The sequence below is a fragment of the Pelobates fuscus genome, chromosome 2 (genome assembly GCF_036172605.1).
Source record: "Pelobates fuscus isolate aPelFus1 chromosome 2, aPelFus1.pri, whole genome shotgun sequence".
NCBI classification, from domain to species: domain Eukaryota; kingdom Metazoa; phylum Chordata; class Amphibia; order Anura; family Pelobatidae; genus Pelobates; species Pelobates fuscus.
The window spans coordinates 106128016-106149610 of NC_086318.1; the positions used below are offsets into that span (position 1 = coordinate 106128016).

The window sequence follows — 21595 nt, forward strand, 5'->3', positions numbered from 1 at the left end:
TTCTCTCCTTGTGCTACGCACATCATTTATTAGAGATATCCCAAATAAACTATTTCCATTCTACCTTTATGTTCTAATTCTAAATGGAAAGTATCCTTGTTTTTTCAGTCGTTTCTGAAATTCGCAACTACATGCGGTTCCTAGAGATGTGTAAGATTAGAATATATTGGCAATTAAATAGTCTATGAACATAATTATAATAATTAATATTTCATATTTATTAAGCTATAACAATATTTAAGTGTGAATAGGGATTTGGGATAGTGCACAGGTAACGGTTTTTGCTTTTATAATTACAATAATACCTAACATTTTCTGAGAATTATAAAATACGCTGTGCGAAGTTTTCCATTTAAATGATTCTATATGTCAAGATTTGTTTGACTGAAGCTATATTTATAATTATTATTACTGCACTGTTTATAAAGCTGCCATTTTTTAAAGAGACTGCAAGGGTACGTGAGATTAGAGGACTATCCCTATGAATTGAATTGCAATTTGTTCAAGATGCATGGGACAGCAATTGCCATTTTCAAATCTTGCCTAAAATGATAGGAGTTACATTCCATAGCATCTCCTGTGTCTGCAATGGTTCGGGAGTCCCTTGTTCTACCAGGCAGTGCAGTAAGTACAGAGGGTTCATGCACTGAGTGCATGACTGTATCCACTACTCTGTAATAATGCAGTAGTCTTGTGTATGCACAGTAACCATAATGCATTTTAAACATGCAAAATAAAATGAAAATATATTGTAAGCATTTATGAGGGTTTTCAGATAAATAGCATAGTGCTCAACAATATAATGGAAGTTTCTGCTTAGGGATTGGAGGTGGCGTGCAGACGATTTGACTCCTTACAATTGGGGGGTATCAGAGCACTCTTAACACTATAACCATGGTGCTTATAGAGTTCTTTTAAAAGTGCAATTAATTTTGCAAATTTGCTGCAGTGTTTAAGAGGCCCCCTCTCCTTGTACTATAACCTTTGCAAGAAGAGTAGATTGTTTTTGTGCTTGGCGTGTTTAAGAAGAATATGCTGTTGGTATCCTTCAGCAAAATTGTTATTTTACAAGTCATAACGAAACCTCTGTCTGGTCAGATATATTCTAAACCTGCATTGTCTCAGATAAACCTGTCTATGGAGGATGTGGGGTTTATGTAGATTCTATCTGGTGTCTGTAATGTGTCAGGTCTTACACATGATTTTTTCCTTCCTTCTCTCCTCGTGCTCTTGTCATCTACTACATTGAAATTACCATAATTAAATGTTTTTGTGCTTTAATTTAAATATTCAACGTAAGTGTCTGATTTATAAGCAAAACGTGCAAAGTCTAAAACTATCCCACAAGTTATTTGTCAGTGTTAAGTAACACAACGGTTCTAGTACTCTAGTTTACTGGGAGTGGGGTTCTTGTACATTCCTACAACTTCTGTTTTTAGAGAGTATACCATAAAAATGCTCTGAAAATAAGTATTCATTCTCAAAATACAATTTAGTTGTTAAAAATGCATTTTCATTTACTGCACAGTAATATTTAAAGGTAAATTATTCAAATCTTTTGTCTTATTCCGCAGCTATTAAGTTTTTATTTTGAATTTAATTTGAAAGTTTTATAAAACTGAAACAAGATCTGATGAATTTTGTTTGTATTTGGCTGCTGTTTGAAAGCAATAGACATATGCTGCTTAATCTGTATTTTGCTATTTGTATAATTGAGTTTCTTTACAAACACACAGATGTTTCAGCTTAAAAAACAGATGTAATATTTTATTCATCACTATATACATAAAATGTAATCATACAATGAAATACCCAGCTTAAACCTCCGTATATTCACAGTATATGCGCACCTCGGATTTTCGTACACTTTGAAGAGAACGAATGCTCTCGCTCCTTGATCTAATGTTCGATCTGTTAAACAACCTCTGAGAAAATGATCGGCACATGAAGAAATAAATGATGGGGTCAAGGCAGACATTGCATGCAGACAGGAAGAGTGTTGCTTCTCTGCAGTAGAGTAAAATCTTGTAGACTTGTTTGTCTAGGATCTCATCCAATTTACTGTATGCAAAGGGGATTCCACATAGATGGTAGGGCAAAAAGCAGACAAAAAATACAGCTACGACGACACGTATGCTTTGGTTATGTCTCCGCGTTCGACTTGAGCAACTGATGAATGGTTTGCTGGATTTTTGGATATGTCGGGATATTGAAATGTAGCAAACGATTAACACAACCATCACAGTGAAGAATATAAACATATCAATATAAATAATAGCTTCATGCCACTTCACTCCTATAGGGCTTTTAAATTTTGTGCAGTCATTTACATTGTCTCCAGTTGGTTGGCTGTCTGTAAGGATGACATTTGGTAAGGCAAACAAAGTCATGGAGAGCCAAACACATGCCGACACAATCTTTGTGAATTTGATGCTGTATATTTTAGAGTTATCAAACGGTTTTACGACTTTAAGGTACCTGTCAATACTTATCAATCCAAGAAACACAATGCAGATGTACATGCTTGTGTAAAACAATATGCTACTATATTTACAGAAGTAGACATCGAAATTCCATGATGCCACTTCAGACGTGTATATAATTTTAAATGGAAAAGACACGGTCATTAAAAGGTCAGCAACCATAATGTTCTTGAGATAGAAAATAAAACTGGTTTTATTCCTGATGTGGAAAAAAATCCATACTGCTAGTCCGTTTAGCATGACACTACCAAGGAAAATCACCAGGTACAGCACAGGAAACATGATTCGCAGAAGTTCAGGAAAAGCTGTCGAGTTTCCTCCGGGAGGAGTTTCATTATTGTAGGATTGTCCTATGAAAGAAAAAGTATTGGGTTTTAGTAATGGATAAGGGTAAAAATAAAATAAAAAAAAATTAATAATAATTACAGTGAGCGTGTAGTTTTACGTATTACTATAAATAATATAAAAATCACATTTTACATTATTGAACCTATTTCCAAAGTACTTTTACTTGCATGACACATGGCTTGATTGAAGTTCTTTTTTAAAAATAACTCCATGCGAGAATAAAATCATTTGTGTAAAGCAGATAGACTGTTAAAGCAGCACTGTCATGACGAGCTAACCTTTCCCCAATTGCTTCCTCTTATCTCCCTCTCTCGGGATCTGTTCTTCATTTCTTTCTATCTACTCTAGTTTTCTTTAAAACATAAGACAAAGTAGGGACTGTTTTGTCTTATGCATTTTTTCCTATGCTTACCAGCTTTGACCCAGGAAAGGAGCAAAGTCCGCTCAGTTTCCTGTGGTCAAAGCAATTTCCCCACAATTCTCACCTTCCTCCGGCTGCTTCAATCTGGCAAAACTACAGATTTCGTCCTAACAGAGTGAGAACAGTTTGTGCATTTGTATTAGGACGAAATTCTACAGTTTTTGTTCGGATCGGAATTTCATTTGAATGAATGAAAATTCGATCCAATTTGTGCTGCGAGTAGATAGCTCCCTAATTCCCACGGTATCTACTAAAAGGCTGAAATACCTAAATTGGTCTTTCAGACAAATTTACTAATACTAAGTAAAGATTACTTAGTATTAGTAAATAATGGAGAGTACAATCTTCCTTCTGTCCCTACTTGCTATACCGCGAGAAGGGGCATGTCTACTAAACAGCAAGCAGCCAGTGGCTGCTCACCGTTGTATAAAAAAAGACCCCCCAACATTCTAATAAAGTGCCCCTTAGTGGGGCACCTTTAAAAATAAGTCCCCCTCAGAAACAATGGGGAGGGCAACTACTGCCTCCCCCCCAGCCCGCACCCATGAGTGGCAGGTGGGGGCCCTAGTAAAATAGGGGGAGAGGACCTATTGTCTGTCCCCCCAGCCCCCACCCATGAGCGACAGGTGGGGTCCTAGTGAAAATATGAGGGAGGGGAGGACCTACTGCCTCCCGACCCCCACCCATAAGTGGCGGGTGGGGGCCCTAGTGAAAATAGGAGGGGAGAGACCTACTGCCACCCACCGCCCCTAAGCAGTGGGTGAGGGCTCGAAATGACAATGGGGACAATTTACTGCCTATTGTCCCCCCACCCCCACCCGTGAGTACAATAGGGGGAGACTTTGTGTGGGGGCCGGGGGCAGGAGTAGTAATATCCCTTAATTACCAATTTAGGTATTTCAGCCTTTTAGAAGATAGCTCCCTAATGCTGTGGGAAGTAGGGAGCTATCTACTCGCGACATGAATAGGATCAGAGTTTCATTCATTCAAATGAAATGCGAACCAACAAAAACAGCCAAATTGCATCCTAACACGAATCGACGAACTGTTCTCACTTTGTTAGGACGAATTCGGTAGTTTCACCAGCGTTTGAACGCCAAATGAAGCAGCCGGAGGAAGGTAAGAATTGTGAGAAAATTGCTTTGACCACAGGAAACAGACAAGACTTTGCTCCTCCCCTGGGTCAACTGGGCAAGCGTAGGAAAAATACATAAGACAAAACAGTCCCTACTTTGTCTTATGTTTTAAAGAAAACTAGGGCAGATAGGAAGAATTGAAGAACAGATACTGAGAGAGGGAGAGAAGAAGAAGTGATTGGGGAGAGGTAAGTTCAGGATGACAGTGCCGCTTTATATTACAGAGATATTCTAGGCACCAAAAGAACTTTAGCTTAAAGGGACACTATAGTCACCTGAACAACTTCAGCTTAATGAGGTTGTTCAGGTGAGTGCTACAGCTACCCGGAGCCTTTTTCTTGTAAGCACTGTATTTTCTGAGAAAATGCAGTGTTTACATTGAAAGCTTGGAACACCTCTTGTTGCAGTCAATCAGACGGCCACCAGAGGGACTTCCGAGTTCAGAGGCCCTAAAAAGGCCTCTCGTCCGATGCATTCTGGGTGAATGCATCAGACGGGCTATCAGCACACAAAGTGGTTGAAGGGGGGGGGGGGAGACCTACTCTCCTTCCCCCCCGGCCCCCACCGCTGTGCGGCGGGTGGGGGCCCTAAAATTATCAATAAGGGGGGGACCTACTGTCCCCCCCCGGCCCCCACCCCTGTGCGGCGGGTGGGGGCCCTAAAATTATCAATGGGGGGACCTACTGTCCCCCCCCCGGCCCCCACCCCTGAGCGACGGGTGGGGGCCCTAAAATTATCGATAAGGGGGGACCTACTGTCCCCCCCGGCCCCCACCCCTGTGCGGCAGGTGGGGGCCCTAAAATTATCAATAAGGGAGGGACCTACCGGCCCCCCCCGGCCCCCACCCCTGTGCGGCGGGTGGGGGCCCTAAAATTATCAATAGGGGGGGGACCTATTGTCCCCCCCGGCCCCCACCCCTGAGCAGTGGGTGGGGGCCCTAAATACAAAGGGGGGGGGGGACCCTAGTTAACCCCCCCCCCAAAAAAAAAAAAATTTCTCCCTACCTACCCCCCTCACTCTAAAAATAATGAGGGGGGGGGAACATTAACTAAAAACCTGTAAAAAAAAAAAAAAGAGATAAAAAAAACTTACCATTCGATGTTTTCTTTCTTCTAAAATCTTCTTTCTTCAGCCCCAAAAAAGGCCAAATAGAAATCCATAATAACCGACGCAATTAAAAAAAAAGAAAAAAAAAACGAGCGCAAAAAAAATAATCCATCTTCACCCATGGAGGGCTCCGCGCAGACTGAGCTCCGCAGGGTGGGGAAGGCTTATAAAGCCTTGCCCCGCCCTGCAATTAGGCTAAGAACACTCTGATTGGTGGGTTTAAACCAATCAGAGTGCTCTTTGTCATTTTATAAGCGTGGGAAAGTTCTTTGGAATTTTCCCACGCTTGTAAAATGACACAGAGCACTGTGATTGGATGGATTTCAAGCCATCCAATCACAGTGCTCTGTGTCATTTTACAAGCGTGGGAAAGTTCTTTGGAATTTTCCCTCGCTTGTAAAATGACACAGAGCACTGTGATTGGATGGATTTCAAGCCATCCAATCACAGTGCTCTGTGTCATTTTACAAGCGTGGGAAAGTTCTTTGGAATTTTCCCACGCTTGTAAAATGACACAGAGCACTGTGATTGGATGGATTTCAAGCCATCCAATCACAGTGCTCTGTGTCATTTTACAAGCGTGGGAAAGTTCTTTTTGAAGTTACACTTTCCCACGCTTGTAAAATGACAAAGAGCACTGTGATTGGATGGCTTGAAATCCATCCAATCACAGTGCTCTGTGTCATTTTACAAGCGTGGGAAAATTCAAAAGAACTTTCCCACGCTTGTAAAAGGACACAGAGCACTGTGATTGGATGGCTTGAAATCCATCCAATCACAGTGCTCTGTGTCATTTTACAAGCGTGGGAAAATTCCAAAGAACTTTCTCACGCTTGTAAAATGACAAAGAGCACTCTGATTGGCTTAAACCCACCAATCAGAGTGTTCTTAGCCTAATTGCAGGGCGGGGCAAGGCTTTATAAGCCTTCCCCCGCCCTACGGAGCTCAGTCTGCGCGGAGCCCTCCATGGGTGAAGATGGATTATTTTTTTTGCGCTCGTTTTTTTTTTTTTTTTTTTTTAATTGCGTCGGTTATTATGGATTTTTATTTGCCCTTTTTTGGGGCTGAAGAAAGAAGATTTTAGAAGAAAGAAAACATCGAATGGTAAGTTGATTTTATCTCATTTTTTCTTTTTTACAGGGTTTAGTTAATGGTCCCCCCTCATTATTTTTAGGGTGAGGGGGGTAGGTAGGGAGATATTTTCTTTTTGGGGGGGGAAGGGTTAACTAGGTTCCCCCCCTTTGTATTTAGGGCCCCCACCCACCGCTCAGGGGTGGGGGCCGGGGGGGGGACAATAGGTCCCCCCCTTATTGATAATTTTAGGGCCCCCACCCGCCGCACAGGGGTGGGGGCCGGGGGGGGGGCAGTAGGTCCCCCCCCTTATTGATCATTTTAGGGCCCCCACCCACCGCTCAGGGGTGGGGGCCGGGGGGGGACAGTAGGTCCCCCCCTCATTGATAATTTTAGGGCCCCCACCCGCCGCACAGGGGTGGGGGCCGGGGGGGGACAGTAGGTTCCCCCCCCTCATTGATAATTTTAAGGCCCCCACCCACCGCTCAGGGGTGGGGGCCGGGGGGGACAATAGGTCCCCCCCTTATTGATAATTTTAGGGCCCCCACCCGCCGCACAGGGGTGGGGGCCGGGGGGGGTAGTAAGTCGCCCCCCCCTTATTGATCATTTTAGGGCCCCCACCCACCGCTCAGGGGTGGGGGCCGGGGGGGACAATAGGTCCCCCCCTTATTGATAATTTTAGGGCCCCCACCCGCCGCTCAGGGGTGGGGGCCGGGAGGGGGGCAGTAGGTCCCCCCCTTATCGATAATTTTAGGGCCCCCACCCGCCGCTCAGGGGTGGGGGCCGGGGGGGGACAGTAGGTCCCCCCCCTTATTGATAATTTTAGAAAGCGAGCTGAGCTGTCAGTCAGACAGCTCAGCTCGCGAACGCGCATTCCGCGCACATGCGCGGTAAAGCGCTCAGATTCTTCATAGGGCGGCTCTATGAAGAACGCGATTGGTGCAGCGCGAAGCCGCGCATGCGCACCACATCGCGAAGACGCTTCTCTGTGAGAAGCGTCCTATTGGGCCCCGCAATTTCGTCATTTTGACGAAAAAGGGAGCGCGGCCTAGCGGGGAGCTCGGCGCTGGAACGGAGGTAAGTTTTTAACATAAAAACACCTCGAAATTTTTTTTTAATGAATGAAAGTACATATAAAAGCAAGAAGGAAGGCTGGGGGACCTGTCTTTCTTGCTTTTATATGGTGACTATAGAGTCCCTTTAACCCCTTAAGGACCAAACTTCTGAAATAAAAGGGAATCATGACATGTCACACATGTCATGTGTCCTTAAGGGGTTAATGAAGTAGATTTGATGTATAGATCATGCCCCTGCAGAGTCACTGATTCATCCATGGCTATCATGCCCTTCTGGATATTAGCCCAGTTTGCCTGAAGGCCAGTTCAGGCATGCTGAAGAGTGACTACAGATATTAGTTGCATGCAGTGGTGCTATAGACCCATTAAAAAAAGAAATTACCTTTTGCGGCAAACCAAAATCATTACATAAAAAGGTATAATGTTTTGCTCCAAATAATTCCTGTGGACACAGAAAATGCTGCATCTTGAGTCCCCACTTACCCTAACCTAGTGCCGATATTTCACTCTACACACTTAATGAACTCTACAGCTGCCACTACATCTACACTCAAAGGACACTAATATATTAATCATACTATTTTAAATAAAACACCCATACAATGTTATTAACCTGCACAAATCATGTTACGGTATTGCTATAAATATTAACATGTTTACATCCAATTATTATTATATAGTGTAACGCTTTGGAAATCATTGTGTAATGCTTTGGAAGTAAAACTATGTTATTCTATAATATCAGTTACAGTATCTGTCCATTTAGAGCTTAGAGATGGTTGTGTCTGCCTGGTAGGTAATGTTTTGCGTGTTGCTCAAATAAACTAAACCGACACAGGAGAGAGAAAATACCTAATCACAGCTGGATTACACAACTGTTTGGCAGGTTATGAAATAATGACATTTTAACCTGGTATTTCACCAAGTGAGAGGAAATCCCAGAGGGGGAATAAATAGCATGTCAATCAAAACATCAAATTACTTTGCTACAGCACATTTTTAATTTTATTTAAAGTGGACCTGTCATCTATAATTGTTTAGATGTCAAGACCCTCTTTAGCTAAGCAATGCATTTCATACAAAATGGTAAGATCAGATTTCCTTCCTGGTTTATTCATGGGAACACACATGCAATCTGTTATGCATCACCTTACATATAGTATATAAGAGCTAAACACTTTAATTGAAAATTAAATGTAATGTATATTTTCTAGCATTATGTGTAGGCTCTGATGTTTATTGTTTTGATATATTGATTACGCCTGGGTGTTAAAAATCACCTTCGCCTTCGATTTGGGCACCCCCTTAAGTGCATATAATATTGATTCATGGATTTATACATGGATACATTGTTTAATCTTGGTTTATATTTAATAAATTATGCCATGCATTTAGTGGCAAAATACCAGACTTACCTACTATTGGCGTTCGCTGTGTATAAAATGCTTTTATTAGCTGAATATTTTAATATATAATTAAATAACCCAAGTTTACACTGTTGCAGAACACAATGTAATCAACTTGACATTTGAAGAACCACAGTGAAAGCAATGCACGATCACCCTGTTCAAAGTATTCGCTAAATATTTCAGAATATTTAAACACTGATATTTATAAACTTGGATATTTTTTGATGAAATACAGGTTTCATACCTAATCCCAGAACAATCCTGGTATATTGAACTGATTCATTTTAAAGGGCATTGAACATGTATACCATCCAGCATATACCTATTCTCTATTCCTGTGCAATACCAGTGTGCAATTTTTATTTTCCCTAGTAAATATTTAGTCTAATGCATTCAGTGTGCACGTCTTGGCCAGGTTTATATTTCAAGTCCTTCTGACAGTAAATCCCTGGGATTTTAGCATAATCTCTACAGTGAGAGGAAATTGCACCAGTCATGTTGCAACCCATCTGGGTGTGTTGGTTTAAGATGAATACACAGCACGTAGGTGGTAATTTGCACAGTCTTTTACAACGTTACAAACAACCTATCAGAAACCTTTAATAAATGATCCAGTTTTTAACCCATTCAGTGATTCAGTGATAGTGAGCCGTGCAAGCCATAGGGTATAACGTTTATGTGATAGATGTGATTACTTTAAAGATCGTTTCTAATGCTGCAGATTTGGAAGGAAGGACAGAGGAGGTAGGCTGGTGCAGTGCATCAAATTTCCCTTTTCCTTTGTACATCAATCTACACACAAATAAAAGAATAATAAAATGGAGGCAGGTAGCGGCAGTGAGGGAATTCTGATGCTCTTCCAGCTCCTCACTGCTCCCTCTCTGGTGATGCAGGGAACAGGAATATGACATCACGAGGGAGCAGTGAGGAGCCTGAAAAACACAAGAGCCACTGGACCCCAGGGAGCAGATCCATTCACCACTTGACCCCAGGGAGCAGATCCATTCCCCACTGGACCCCAGGGAGCACATCCATTCCCCACTGGACCCCAGGGAGCACATCCATTCCCCACTGGACGCCAGGGAGCAGATCCATTCCCCATTGGACCCCAGGGAGCACATCCATTCCCCACTGGACCCCAGGGAGCACATCCATTCCCCACTGGATCCCAGGGAGCACATCCATTCCCCACTGGACCACAGGGAGCAGATCATTTCCCCACTGGACCCCAGGGAGCACATCCTTTCCCCATTGGACCTCAGGGAGAGGACCCACACCAGCTCTCCCAAAGGTAGGAAGGCTGGAAGAGATAAAAAAAAAAGAAGAAAAATGTGTGAATGTTTGAGTGTGTGTCTGTTAGTGAGTGTGTCATATCAGTAAGTGTGTGTGTCTGTCAGCAAGTGTGTTTCAAATCACTGAGATGGTGCATCAATGTGTCTGTCTGTGAGTGAGAGTGTGTGACTGTCAGTGGGAATTTTTTACTGTCAGTGAGTGTGTTTCAAATCAGTGAGAGTTTGTGTCTGACACCCACACCCACTCTCACTCATTTGAGACACACTCACTGACAGAAACACACACTGACAGACGCACACTCACTGACAGTCACATACTCTCACTGACGAGCACTCTCAGTGACAGACACACTCACTGACAGAAACACACACACACAATTACAGCGAGTGTGTGTCTGTCAGTGAGTGTGTGTGTCTGATTGCAAAAAAGGGTGGTCTTATAGAGAGAGAATGGGAGTTGTCAACATAGAAACATGTATGTCTGCACAAAAAATAATAATTCTGCTTCCAGGCATTTGTGACCCTAGGATTGGCCCTGATTGAAGTGTCTAGTGATGGAAAAGGAAATGGTGCATGGGTTAGCACAAGCACGTTCCTGTTTTCCCCTTAGTGGGCTACATTTCAATGGCAAGTTATTGCAACCCAGTATCTTCAGCGTTTATTGTAGACTGGATTAAGAACACAGTGGCATGGGTTACTGCTTGCATGCGTGGAACATCAGTGCCATGATGGTTTCCAGGAATGAAACTAACTGCTTGCTGACTAGAATTTAATTTAATTGCTGAGGGTGTTGTAAGAATTGACATGTATGATCAGTGAGCAGTGGCACATCCAATAAGAGAGATTATAATGAAAATGATTTTAAAAAACAACAAAACCCTGAATCCTACCATCACCCCATGCTACTGCCCTTGTCCAACTAATTTGCTCTAAGTCAAAATACTTCCTTGGTGTGCCCATAGGTTAGGTCTTTACAGTTCAAATGCAGTTCTTGTAGTAATTTATTACAGACACATGTTGCTACAAGTTTTATTACTGTGAAACTCTATTATAACTGCATACACACCAAAATGCATTCCTAACAGAGAGGGAAACCAAGCCAAAAAAGTGGGACAAAGGAATTTGGTCTCCAAAGAGGGTCCGGCTAATATTTTAGAGGTGGGTTCTTGTAAGGAAACCTTTATTTAAGGTTCCGATATAATTAGTTACCTGGAGAATTCTTGTCAGCATCTGACTCCATTGCTTTGGTGTAGAGAAACACTCTTTAGTAAGTTCCTCAAGGATACTCTTCTTGTCAGCTCTAGAAAAATGGGAGAATGTATGTAACTGTTTATCCATTTCTTCTAAGAACTAAATGTGCAAAGCCACTGGATTTTATATAGGATGTTGGGATTTTTTTTTTGTATATTCATTGTTTTTAATGTTGTCAAATTGCATTCTTTGCCGTTTTAACTAAAAAAAAAAATTCTGATATCAGTACTGATAATAGCAGATGGAATTTATTATGTGGAGTAAGGTTAGAGTCAGTCTTGTGACTTTTTTCGGTTACTTTTTATCCTGGATTGCACCTTCTGGTAAAAATCTGACTTTTGTGTTTCTAACACTTTTTTTTTTTATTCTTTATTTTATTCGTGCATATAATATACATTGCGTCCGCACCGCCACAGCAGCTGGTGCTAACATATTTGCAGGTACATCAGCATACATGGCGTCATGAACATTGCACAATTTTATTTTATTTTGTGTTGTATGTCATAGGTGTTACTTAGCGTGTGTATAGGCGTAGAGGGGTCTCTACGTGTTGTCCGTGGTAGCTGAGTCTGCGCCTCTGAGGTTAATGAGTTGGTTTTAAAGTGTTGCTTTCGCTGGAGTCGATAGTTCGTATTAGGGGTGAGCAGGCACAGCTGTGTGTTGTGCGTTTACTTGTTATAATTGGTTGTTCAGTGGATGTGCCTGTGTGTACGCAGCTGATATGCCTAGTGTGTGGCCCGTCTTTAGGTACATGCAAAGGAACAGTGAAACATTAAACATTAACTGAGGAGTTATAGTATCATATATTTACGGTAAAACAGTCCTGGTAATAGTTGGTCACCATAGCCTCTTTTCTGAAGGCCCTCATGTAGCGACTGTGTCGGAGGATCCTTGTCTGGGCTGTCGTGGTACGAAGGTGGTGACTCTTTCAGGGTCCCAGTTGTGCCGTAATCCGGTGGATTCTGCAGGTGCTGTGCAGCGCAAAGCGTCCCGAGGCAGTCCCAGCGTGAGTAATAACTCTTGAGTGCTTTGTAGGTCCTAGACTTCATGCTTGGCCTCCCCCTTCAGGATGAGCAGGGAGCGGTTGAAGCGCCACCTATACGGTATGCTCTTTTGTCTGAGAAGGGTGGTGAATGGTGTTAGAGATTTCCTCCAGGCCAAAGTGCCGCCAGTAAGGTCCACAAAAAATGTGAGGGACATTTCTTCGAATTTGTATGGGATACAGTTTTTAACTGCTGCTATGGTCATCGCTTTATCAAATCGCGGGAGGCCATTGCTGGGGCTCTGCCCGGTTTTGTGGCTCGAAATATGCTTTCCAGGCTTATGGCTTTGGCCTGTCTCGGAGACAGCAGATTCGTCAGGAGCCTGCGTACAAGGTGTGGTAGTTCGTCCACCGGGATTTCATCCGGCACTCCCCATACTTTTAAATTGGCTGCTCGTCGTGTGTCCTCCAGGGCGGCAAACCTCCGTTCAAATTCTTCGTTTTTATTTTGCAGACCACCGATCTCCTGCTGCATGGAGGCAAGGTGGGTAGTGTGCGCTGCCGAGGTGCCTTCCATGGCACCCAGTCTTCCCGTTATGCCGTGAAGGTCTGCGCGGAGGGCTGCCATATCCGCTTGGATTGTGGATTGCAAGTCCGCTCGTAGGCCTTTGAGTACCGCTGTAGTTACCGGTGCGGTATCGGGGTTCACAGGCCTGGCTGCGGGCGTTGTGAACTCGTGTGAGCCGGGTGTGTCGTCCCCCAGGGAGTAGTCATCCGATATTTCGGAGTATGTCTCCGCGTGGTCGGCCATCTTGGGCCTAGTTGCTCCGTGGGCCTGCTTCCACATGGCTCTGATGTCAAGGTTGTCTCGGCTGATCGGGTTTCTGTTTTTTGGACATTCGTCCCATAGTGGCTCTCCTATCTCCTTTTTTGCAGCCGGTTTGGACGGTTTTAACAAGGTAGGTAGGGTGATGTTAAGCTTTAATCGCTGGAGCTTTAGCGCCATGCGACTTCTCTGCTCTGCTGCTTGGCTCCGCCCCCATGTTGGGATTTTTTAATGGCAGATTTGCAGTTGTTGATGTGCCACAATTGCAATCACCTCTCAGCTTGGCAGTGACTGGTTGACATTGATGAGAGTTTTATTTCATCACGTAAATACCGTATATACTCGAGTATAAGACGAGTTTTTCTTATACTCGAGTCAGTTGTCTGTATTATGGCAATTTTCATTGCCATAATACAGACATGGACCGGGGGCTGGCAGGAAGCTGTAACTTACCTTCACAGCAGCTCCTGTCAGCTCCCTTCTCTCTTCTCCGGTGCGTGCAGCTCCCAGGTCAGCTCCCTCTGCAACTCTCGCGAGAGCCGCGGGGTCAGAGCGTTGCCACGGCTTACCGTGGCAACGCTCCGCGCGGCCGCGAGAGTTGCAGAGGGAGCTGACCTGGGAGCTGCACGCACCGGAGAAGAGAGAAGGGAGCTGACAGGAGCTGCTGTGAAGGTAAGTTACAGCTTCCTGACAGCCCCCTTCTACAGCCCATCCACTGGACTACCAGGGAGTGCGAGCCCCCCTCCCTGGCCAGCTAACAAGCAGGGAGGGGGGACGAAAACATATTAATAACAAAACAAATAATAATAATAAAAAAAAAATATTAAAATAATAACATAAAAAAAAATAATACAATTAATAATAAAATAAAAAAATAGTTACCTAAAAAAATAACATTAAAAAAAATTAAAATAATAATTAAATCATAATTAATAAAATGCCCACCCCCACCAATGCTCTGCACTCACACACACACACTGCACACACACACACACTGCACACACACATACACACACTGCACTGCATTCATTATATACACACTGCATTCATACACACTGCACTCACACACACTGCACTCATACACACACACTGCACTCATACACACACACTGCACTCATACACACACACTGCACTCATACACACACACTGCACTCATACACACGCTGCACTGCATTCATTGTACACACACTGCACTCATACACACACACTGCACTCATATACACACACTGCACTCCATTCATTATATACACACTGCACTCATACACACACACTGCATACACACACACTGCATTCATTATATACACACACTGTAAATAAATATTCAGTTAATATAATTTTTTTAGGATCTAATTTTATTTAGAAATGTACCAGTAGCTGCTGCATTTCCCACCCTAGTCTTATACTCGAGTCAATAAGTTTTCCCAGTTTTTTGGGGTAAAATTAGGGGCCTCGGCTTATATTCGGGTCGGCTTATACTCGAGTATATACGGTAGTTATAGTTACTCAGCCAAGACTTTGCTGGTTTCATTTTTACAATAAGCTTTAAAGAGGAACTTCTTAGAGTTTTGTACAACCAAAGGAAAAAAAAGTGTCCTAATAAAAAACGTGAAGTGTACTACTGTTATAGTATACAAACATTAATCTTAAAGGGACACTCCAGTGCCAGGAAAACAAATAGTTTTCCTGGCACTGCAGGTCCCCTCTCCCTCCCACCCCTTCAGTGACTTACCTGAGACCACCGCCGATGTCCCTCGGCGGTGGTTCAGGGTCTGCCCACGCTCCTCCCCCGCCAACGTCAGCCGGCGGGGGAGACCGATTGTGCATGCGTGGCCGCCGGCGGGATGAGACCTTATGAAAACTGCAATATTTACAGTTGCAGGGTCAAGGGTAGTGGGAGTTGGCACCCAGACCACTCCAATGGGCAGAAGTGGTCTGGGTGCCTGGAGTGTCCCTTTAATGAATATAAGTGTAAAACAGTGTATTTAAAAAAACTAAAGTAGCTGTAGCACTGTAGTGCGCTATCCTCCCCAACACACCAATCAAGGTCAAAGCAAAAACCAACAGTGGTGCGATTATTCGGTAAAAAGGGAATATAGTGAAAAAGCACAGAAAATACCCACAGTTTTTAAAGATATTTTCTGTGAGGTTTTTATATGAACAGTCGCTCCACTTTTGATGATTGGTTTAAAAAGGGAAAGATTAGCTCAATGAGAGGTTCATTTTTAGTTAACTTTTCATTATGCTAATTAAAAATAATAATAATAATTATTGACTTTTTATTTTCACTTACATGCCATCCCCGGCACATACCATTGGTTCAACAAGCAAGCACAGAACGTTTACTAATGCAGATATATATTTGACTGAGACGCTTCATGATCCCTTACTGAGATTATAGGTGTATTAATTATGTTCTAATTATCTTATCACACTAACAATTGTAATGTGTATTCTCAATAGGGGTAATTTGTTTTACAATACATATTTGGTAAATGCAGTGCTTGCAATGTGCCTATATTTGATGTGGTTGATATATACTTTTTAAATTGTCTACATGGTTATATATTCCAGTTATACCTATTTAAAGGACCTTCTGAGCTTTTGTACACAAGAAAACGTTCTATAGTCTGTAGATGTGATTTCTGGTTTCATTGTACACCATATCTTAAAGGAACACACCCACTCCATAACAACCTCCTTTCAATTAAGTTATTTTGATGGCAGGAGAACCTGGGTCCCATCTTATCTTCCAAAGTAGATCATTTTTGAATGGTTTAGCTCTGAAGTTGGTCCCTTGTTGCCTGCCAGCCACCTCTGGCCACTGTACATAATAGGGATATTTGCTTAGGTGGCTGGGGATGTCGCCAAAACAAACTTTTCTGGACTGTATGGTTACCAGAGGAAGAGACAGGCAGAAGTGCTGTTGGCACCTGGGGACCTACTTTGGGAATCAATCTTTCAAAAATAGTTTAACCCATATAGGTAGGATGGTTTCCAGTGACTCTAGCTCCCATAACATCTTCACTGAGATAAAGTTGTTATGGGGTTGAAGTCATCCAGGAGTGTTCCTTTAAGTCTTTAAAAAACCCGCAATGGGTTTCTTATAAATAAACGTTTCTGCTTAGACTGTTATTGTAAAATTCAAGGGACTCAGACATAATTAGACACTGAGAATGTGAATGTGTAAGGGGTGCCCTCGAAGGCACAGCAGAGCAGGGAAGCTAGTTTAGTATAAGCTTATTTATCCTCATTATTATTTCGATCTACTGCAGGGCTTTGCTCTACTACTATATCTCCTTATTCATTTTAGTTTCTCCTCCTCTGGTATTAAGACATTCTACAAATGTAACTTCTATCCTTTCACTTACAAAACCTTGTAGCAAACTTAGATTCACCTTTTGCAATACATCATTTAATTATCCAACTATCACTGATTTTCAGCGAGATAATATTGGACATTTATACACTTATTTTTCCTGTTATTATTATTTTTTCATATGATTATTACTTGGATAGTTTTTCAATTATATATATTTGTTATACTCTATTTGTTTGGAGGATTTGTATCTCTCATTATAAGCAGTAGATATACTAAATCTGCTAGCTATTATTACCTAAAATCACTACAACTGAGACCTACCACTTTTACCAAACACATTTTTTTATATATACCTTATTAAAAGTTACGTTTAATTTGGGTTACTCGTTGCACAGAGGGGTTTATCTCCTAAACGGTTTACCCTTCTGTCTTTTATTTTCTTTTCTTTATTACTGAGAATGTGTATATATAGACTTAAAACAACTCTCATAATAAGATACTAAGAGTGTTTAAGCAGGCTCGAAGGGACTCGATCCTAATAAGATACTAAGCATATTTACTTTTCAATTTGGGTGCCAGTTTTGACAAACTCTAATTTTGGTGTCACGGGAGTAGCCCCGTCAAACCCTCTGACTAAATAACAGCTCTGGAGTTCTGTGTGTGCAATCATTTTCTGTATGGCATGGGAGAATTAAAGAGGAACTGTGTCTTCTGGGGATTTTGCATAACCCTTCCACAGCCTTCTAAAATTTAGATTGTTTTCGTTTTTTTTTTTTTTTAAATGTAGGTCATTATAGATTTACTGGTGTGAGTCAAAACAGAACTGTGATTAAGTCTAAGGAGAAGAGAACTAATACATTTTGACATGTTGTAGAATATGTTAACACATGACAATTTGTAAAGTTGGTTATATCAATCTTATTTTAATTCTCTTCCCTCCAATGTGAGCCGTTTCCAGACAGCAGTGAGTCTGTCAAATCATGTGGATCACTAGTAAAAGCTTAAAGGGACACTATAGGCACCCAGACCACTTCAGCTTATTGAAGTGGTCTGGCTGCAGTGTCCCTGGTACCTTACCCTGCACGCTTCACGCTATTATCATTATTATATTTGTATAGCGCCAACAAATTCCTTAGCGCTTTACAATGGGTGGACTCACAAACATGTAATTGTAACCAGACAAGCGATGGCCGTGCTTGCATCAGTACTTCTATGGGTGAATTACTAATGCCAGCCCTGCCATCGCCTTGCATCCACATTAGGTCCCCCGGGGTAGGGAAGGCACTATAGGAAGCTATAGTGCCAGGAAAACAAGTTTTCTTTCCTGGCAATATTGTTTCCCTTTAATGTGCACTGCTTAGGCAAGTGACCCTGAAATCTTTTTAATTTTATCAGAAATATAATAGAAGCTAGACGAATAATTAAATACCCTCTATTTTTTAAAGGAACACGTGCATCATAACTACTACAGCTTGTTGTACAGGTGTACAGGTTGTGGTGCTATGATTCTTTGCTATTTTGGTCACTTGTTTTTAAGCAGAAACCCAGAAACCAGACCACTGCAGATGCTTGGAAAATTGCCCCATAAGCACGGCAATGTGTTTTATGGTTATGTTGCTTAGAGTGTTCCTTTAAATTTAAAAGATAACTGTCAACTCCCCTACTGTTTCCTCCCATAGAGCTGCCATATAAGTGATCCTTGCCTTGGAGCAGTCCTTACCAGACCAAGGTTCTGCTGTGCAAAGACGCATGCTCCGAGGACCTCAAAGCTGAGTGAGCTTTGGTCTCACAAGCTCTGCTACCAACCAAGGATCACATAAATGACTGTGATGTGCGTAGGGAGCAGATTACACAAAAGTTTACAGTTGTCCTTTAAAATACTATGGCAGTTAGAACTAATTAGAAAATATTCATTTAAACTGCAAATAGTCAATATATATATTTTTCATAATAGTTTTCCATTAAGTAAACAATGCTCTCAGGTTAGTGTAAAAACGCAATTTTAGTCATGTAATGGATAGGTTTTATGAAATAAAATATGGACTTTACCAGCGATTTCAGCAAAGTTAACTAGGCTTACTTGTTACTGAATAAATGCCCTGTTATGAGCCAAGTCAGCAAGCTATGTTTCCACTACAGGCTTGGTCCATGTCCAGTATGCACGGAAGCTATGCTGATGGTACTGATGATGCCCCTAAAGAAAGTAATTCCTACAAGTGTTCTGCCCATTCTAGAATCTTGTCCGTTGTTACGCCCTCCCTCCTTCTCCTCTCCAATAAAAAGAGTATTTCATAACGTGAAAATCTTCTTTATGACATTCTCACATTGACTATGTTGGAATTTTACTGACCTCATCATAAGACTAAAGATAGACTATGCTGTCCTATGTATTTTTCCTCCGGTTGACAAAACTTCACCAAATGTGGATATACAGCGGTCAAGTTTTGTCAATTTTACCAAACGCCACTAGTGACGGCTATGCGGAAAAATGTGTTATCTATGGGGGCTCCTGCTGTCTTGCAAATCCTCCATGGACATTAGTGGTGTAGTATTGCGCATGTGCAAGAGTACAGCACTGACCAGGGCTCCTGGCATTTCTTCTGCCAGAGCCACCACACACAAAGCAGTGATGTCACCATTGGGGGCTTAGATCCCCCAAAGTGACCTAGCTGCTCGAAGCAACTGTGTAATGTTATTTGAGTTATTATGTAAACTATGGAGAATTCAAAAAATAGATAAATGAACGTTTTTATTTTTTCAGATTGAATTAACTTAAAAAATATCTCAATTCTGTTGTCAATTCTTATCAATTCCTTGTTTATTAAATAACCCCAGTAGTTTTTTTTTTAGCAACCAACAACACATCAAAAACTACTGAACAATGTGCTATGGCCTCAGATGTTTGAAAACTACAGCTTCCATGATGCTTTGCTATTCTAAAACATTCTAAAGACATGCAAAGCATCAGGGGAGTTGTAGTTCTGCAAATATCTAGTAATCTACGTTTTTGGCACCCCTGTGCTATAGCCACTCACATTTTCACTACAGAGTTGTTAAACGGATATATATGTGTGTGTGTATATATATATAGCCTTCCAGCTGAAGTGGTAGAGGTTAACACAGTGAAGGAGTTTAAGCATGCGTGGGATAGGCATAGGGCTATCCTAACTATAAGATAAGGCCAGGGATTAATAAAAGTATTTAGAAAATTGGGCAGATAGATGGGCTGAATGGTTCTTATCTGCCATCACATTCTATGTTTCAAATATATATATATATATATATATATATATATATATATATATATATATGCGTCATACAGCAATTACCAGAGACTTTTATAAAGTGGTTTATTGATTACATTGAAAACTTAGTCTAACTCTGTTGAACTAGAGATGGTTTTCCAACATCCTGTTAGTCTTTATTTTGCAGTCCTGTTCCTGTAACAAACTGTTAAGTGAATAGACCCCATGCTGTGCTAATCTATTAATCTTTGTATCCAAAATACTAAATATTGTTGTTAAAATAAAGCTTACCTTTGCTCGGTGCATGCATCTAGCTTGAGAAGCGAATGTTCCGTTGTGTCTGATGTGTCCTAGTATAATTTGTATGTGCATGTGGATACTAGCATTGCAACGCATACAAAGGAATTGAAGCTAAGCACATGCAAGTCTCCCAGTTGTTTGTAAGTATTGTGGCATTAGTGTTTTCAGCACGTTTAACTTATCGTGTTCCAACACGAAGCCAGCAGGAGATGTTTGAATAAAACACTGGTCTGCGGCATGTTACAACTTTCACGGAAGCTATTTTGATTCATACACAAAAAAAACAAAACACAACACATTATACAAAACTAAACATCTAAAATGGAACCTTATAAAACATGACATCATGAATATATTGTGTTATCACAACAAGTCAATAAAGGAAAAATGAACAGACTTTCTGTCTACGTTGAAGATTAAATAAAGATGGCATAAAATGCCTTACTAAAGAATTAAAAAAAAAAACGTTATCTTGAATTCATGACATTTACATTTTTAGAAACAAACCTGTAAACTACTTATAAGTCCGAATAATCATGTTGGTTAATAATATTCCTTAGTTCAGAGTAATTGTGAATAGGTTTATCTTGCATGCTGTGTGTGTTTGTTTATCTGTACACTCACAAAACTTCTTCTTCTGCAAGATTAAATATTTTTTGTTTTATGCTGTATCTAAACAATGTTCCGAGATCAGTAAAACCGATACTTAACAAAAATTGAGGCCCGAATCTGCTATTTGGAGATGTTTCAGTTATCAACTGTTTAACTGCATTTTGTTTCTGATGCATTTGTAAAACAGTGATTAAAAAGACAGGTGAATACCTGTTCCTCTAAGTAAATACTTACCGATCCCTGTATTTACCTGACTGTGAACTTTATCTTGTCGGCGATTATTGTTTAATGTTTAGATCCTTATCTTACCTGTTTCTCAGATATTATTTCCCTATTTTTAATCCCCCCCCCCCCCTACTCATTCTTTGTATTAATCTTATCATTCGCTTTAAGATAAGGTATAAAAACTGAAAACAAAATGGACATATTTAAGGAAGTAACAGCTTACCTTCATTGTGGTCCTCATGATTCATTTCTCTATGTCGAGAACACAAGACACAGAGAAGATACTTTCATGGGCTGGTTGAAATCCCTATAATTCTGTCATTTTTGACTTATGATTAGAATTACCATTTAAATTGTAAAACTAACGACAAGCATCCATTGCATCGGAAGAAGAAACAGAAGAGAAGATGCAGGATTAAAGTGCTTTGGACACCTGCTGGGAAAATCTGAAATCTTTTATCTTTAAAGAACCCTCATCCCTCTTTAATGACA

The 21595-nt window shown here is 41.3% G+C and overlaps 2 protein-coding genes across 6 annotated transcripts in view; one reads left to right on the top strand and one right to left on the bottom strand.

Annotated features, from left to right (window-relative positions):
• MED12L (mediator complex subunit 12L) overlaps positions 1-21595 on the top strand; it is a 442361-nt gene that overhangs the window by 243675 nt on the left and 177091 nt on the right. The window lies entirely within an intron of this gene.
• On the bottom strand, positions 1730-21523 carry GPR87 (G protein-coupled receptor 87). 5 transcript variants are annotated; one of them, XM_063442531.1, is made up of 3 exons: positions 21327-21523; positions 11553-11643; positions 1732-2833 (listed from the first exon to the last, which is right to left on the bottom strand). In XM_063442531.1, exons 2-3 carry the CDS (start codon positions 11581-11583, stop codon positions 1818-1820), a joined length of 1047 nt encoding a protein of 348 aa, XP_063298601.1. In that variant the 5' UTR covers positions 11584-11643; positions 21327-21523; the 3' UTR covers positions 1732-1817. The 5 variants fall into 5 exon arrangements, with proteins under 5 accessions (XP_063298605.1, XP_063298603.1, XP_063298601.1 ...); XM_063442530.1 differs by lacking the exon at positions 21327-21523 and adding an exon at positions 20258-20615; XM_063442535.1 differs by lacking the exons at positions 11553-11643; positions 21327-21523 and adding an exon at positions 20258-20616 and having other exon boundaries at positions 1730-2833.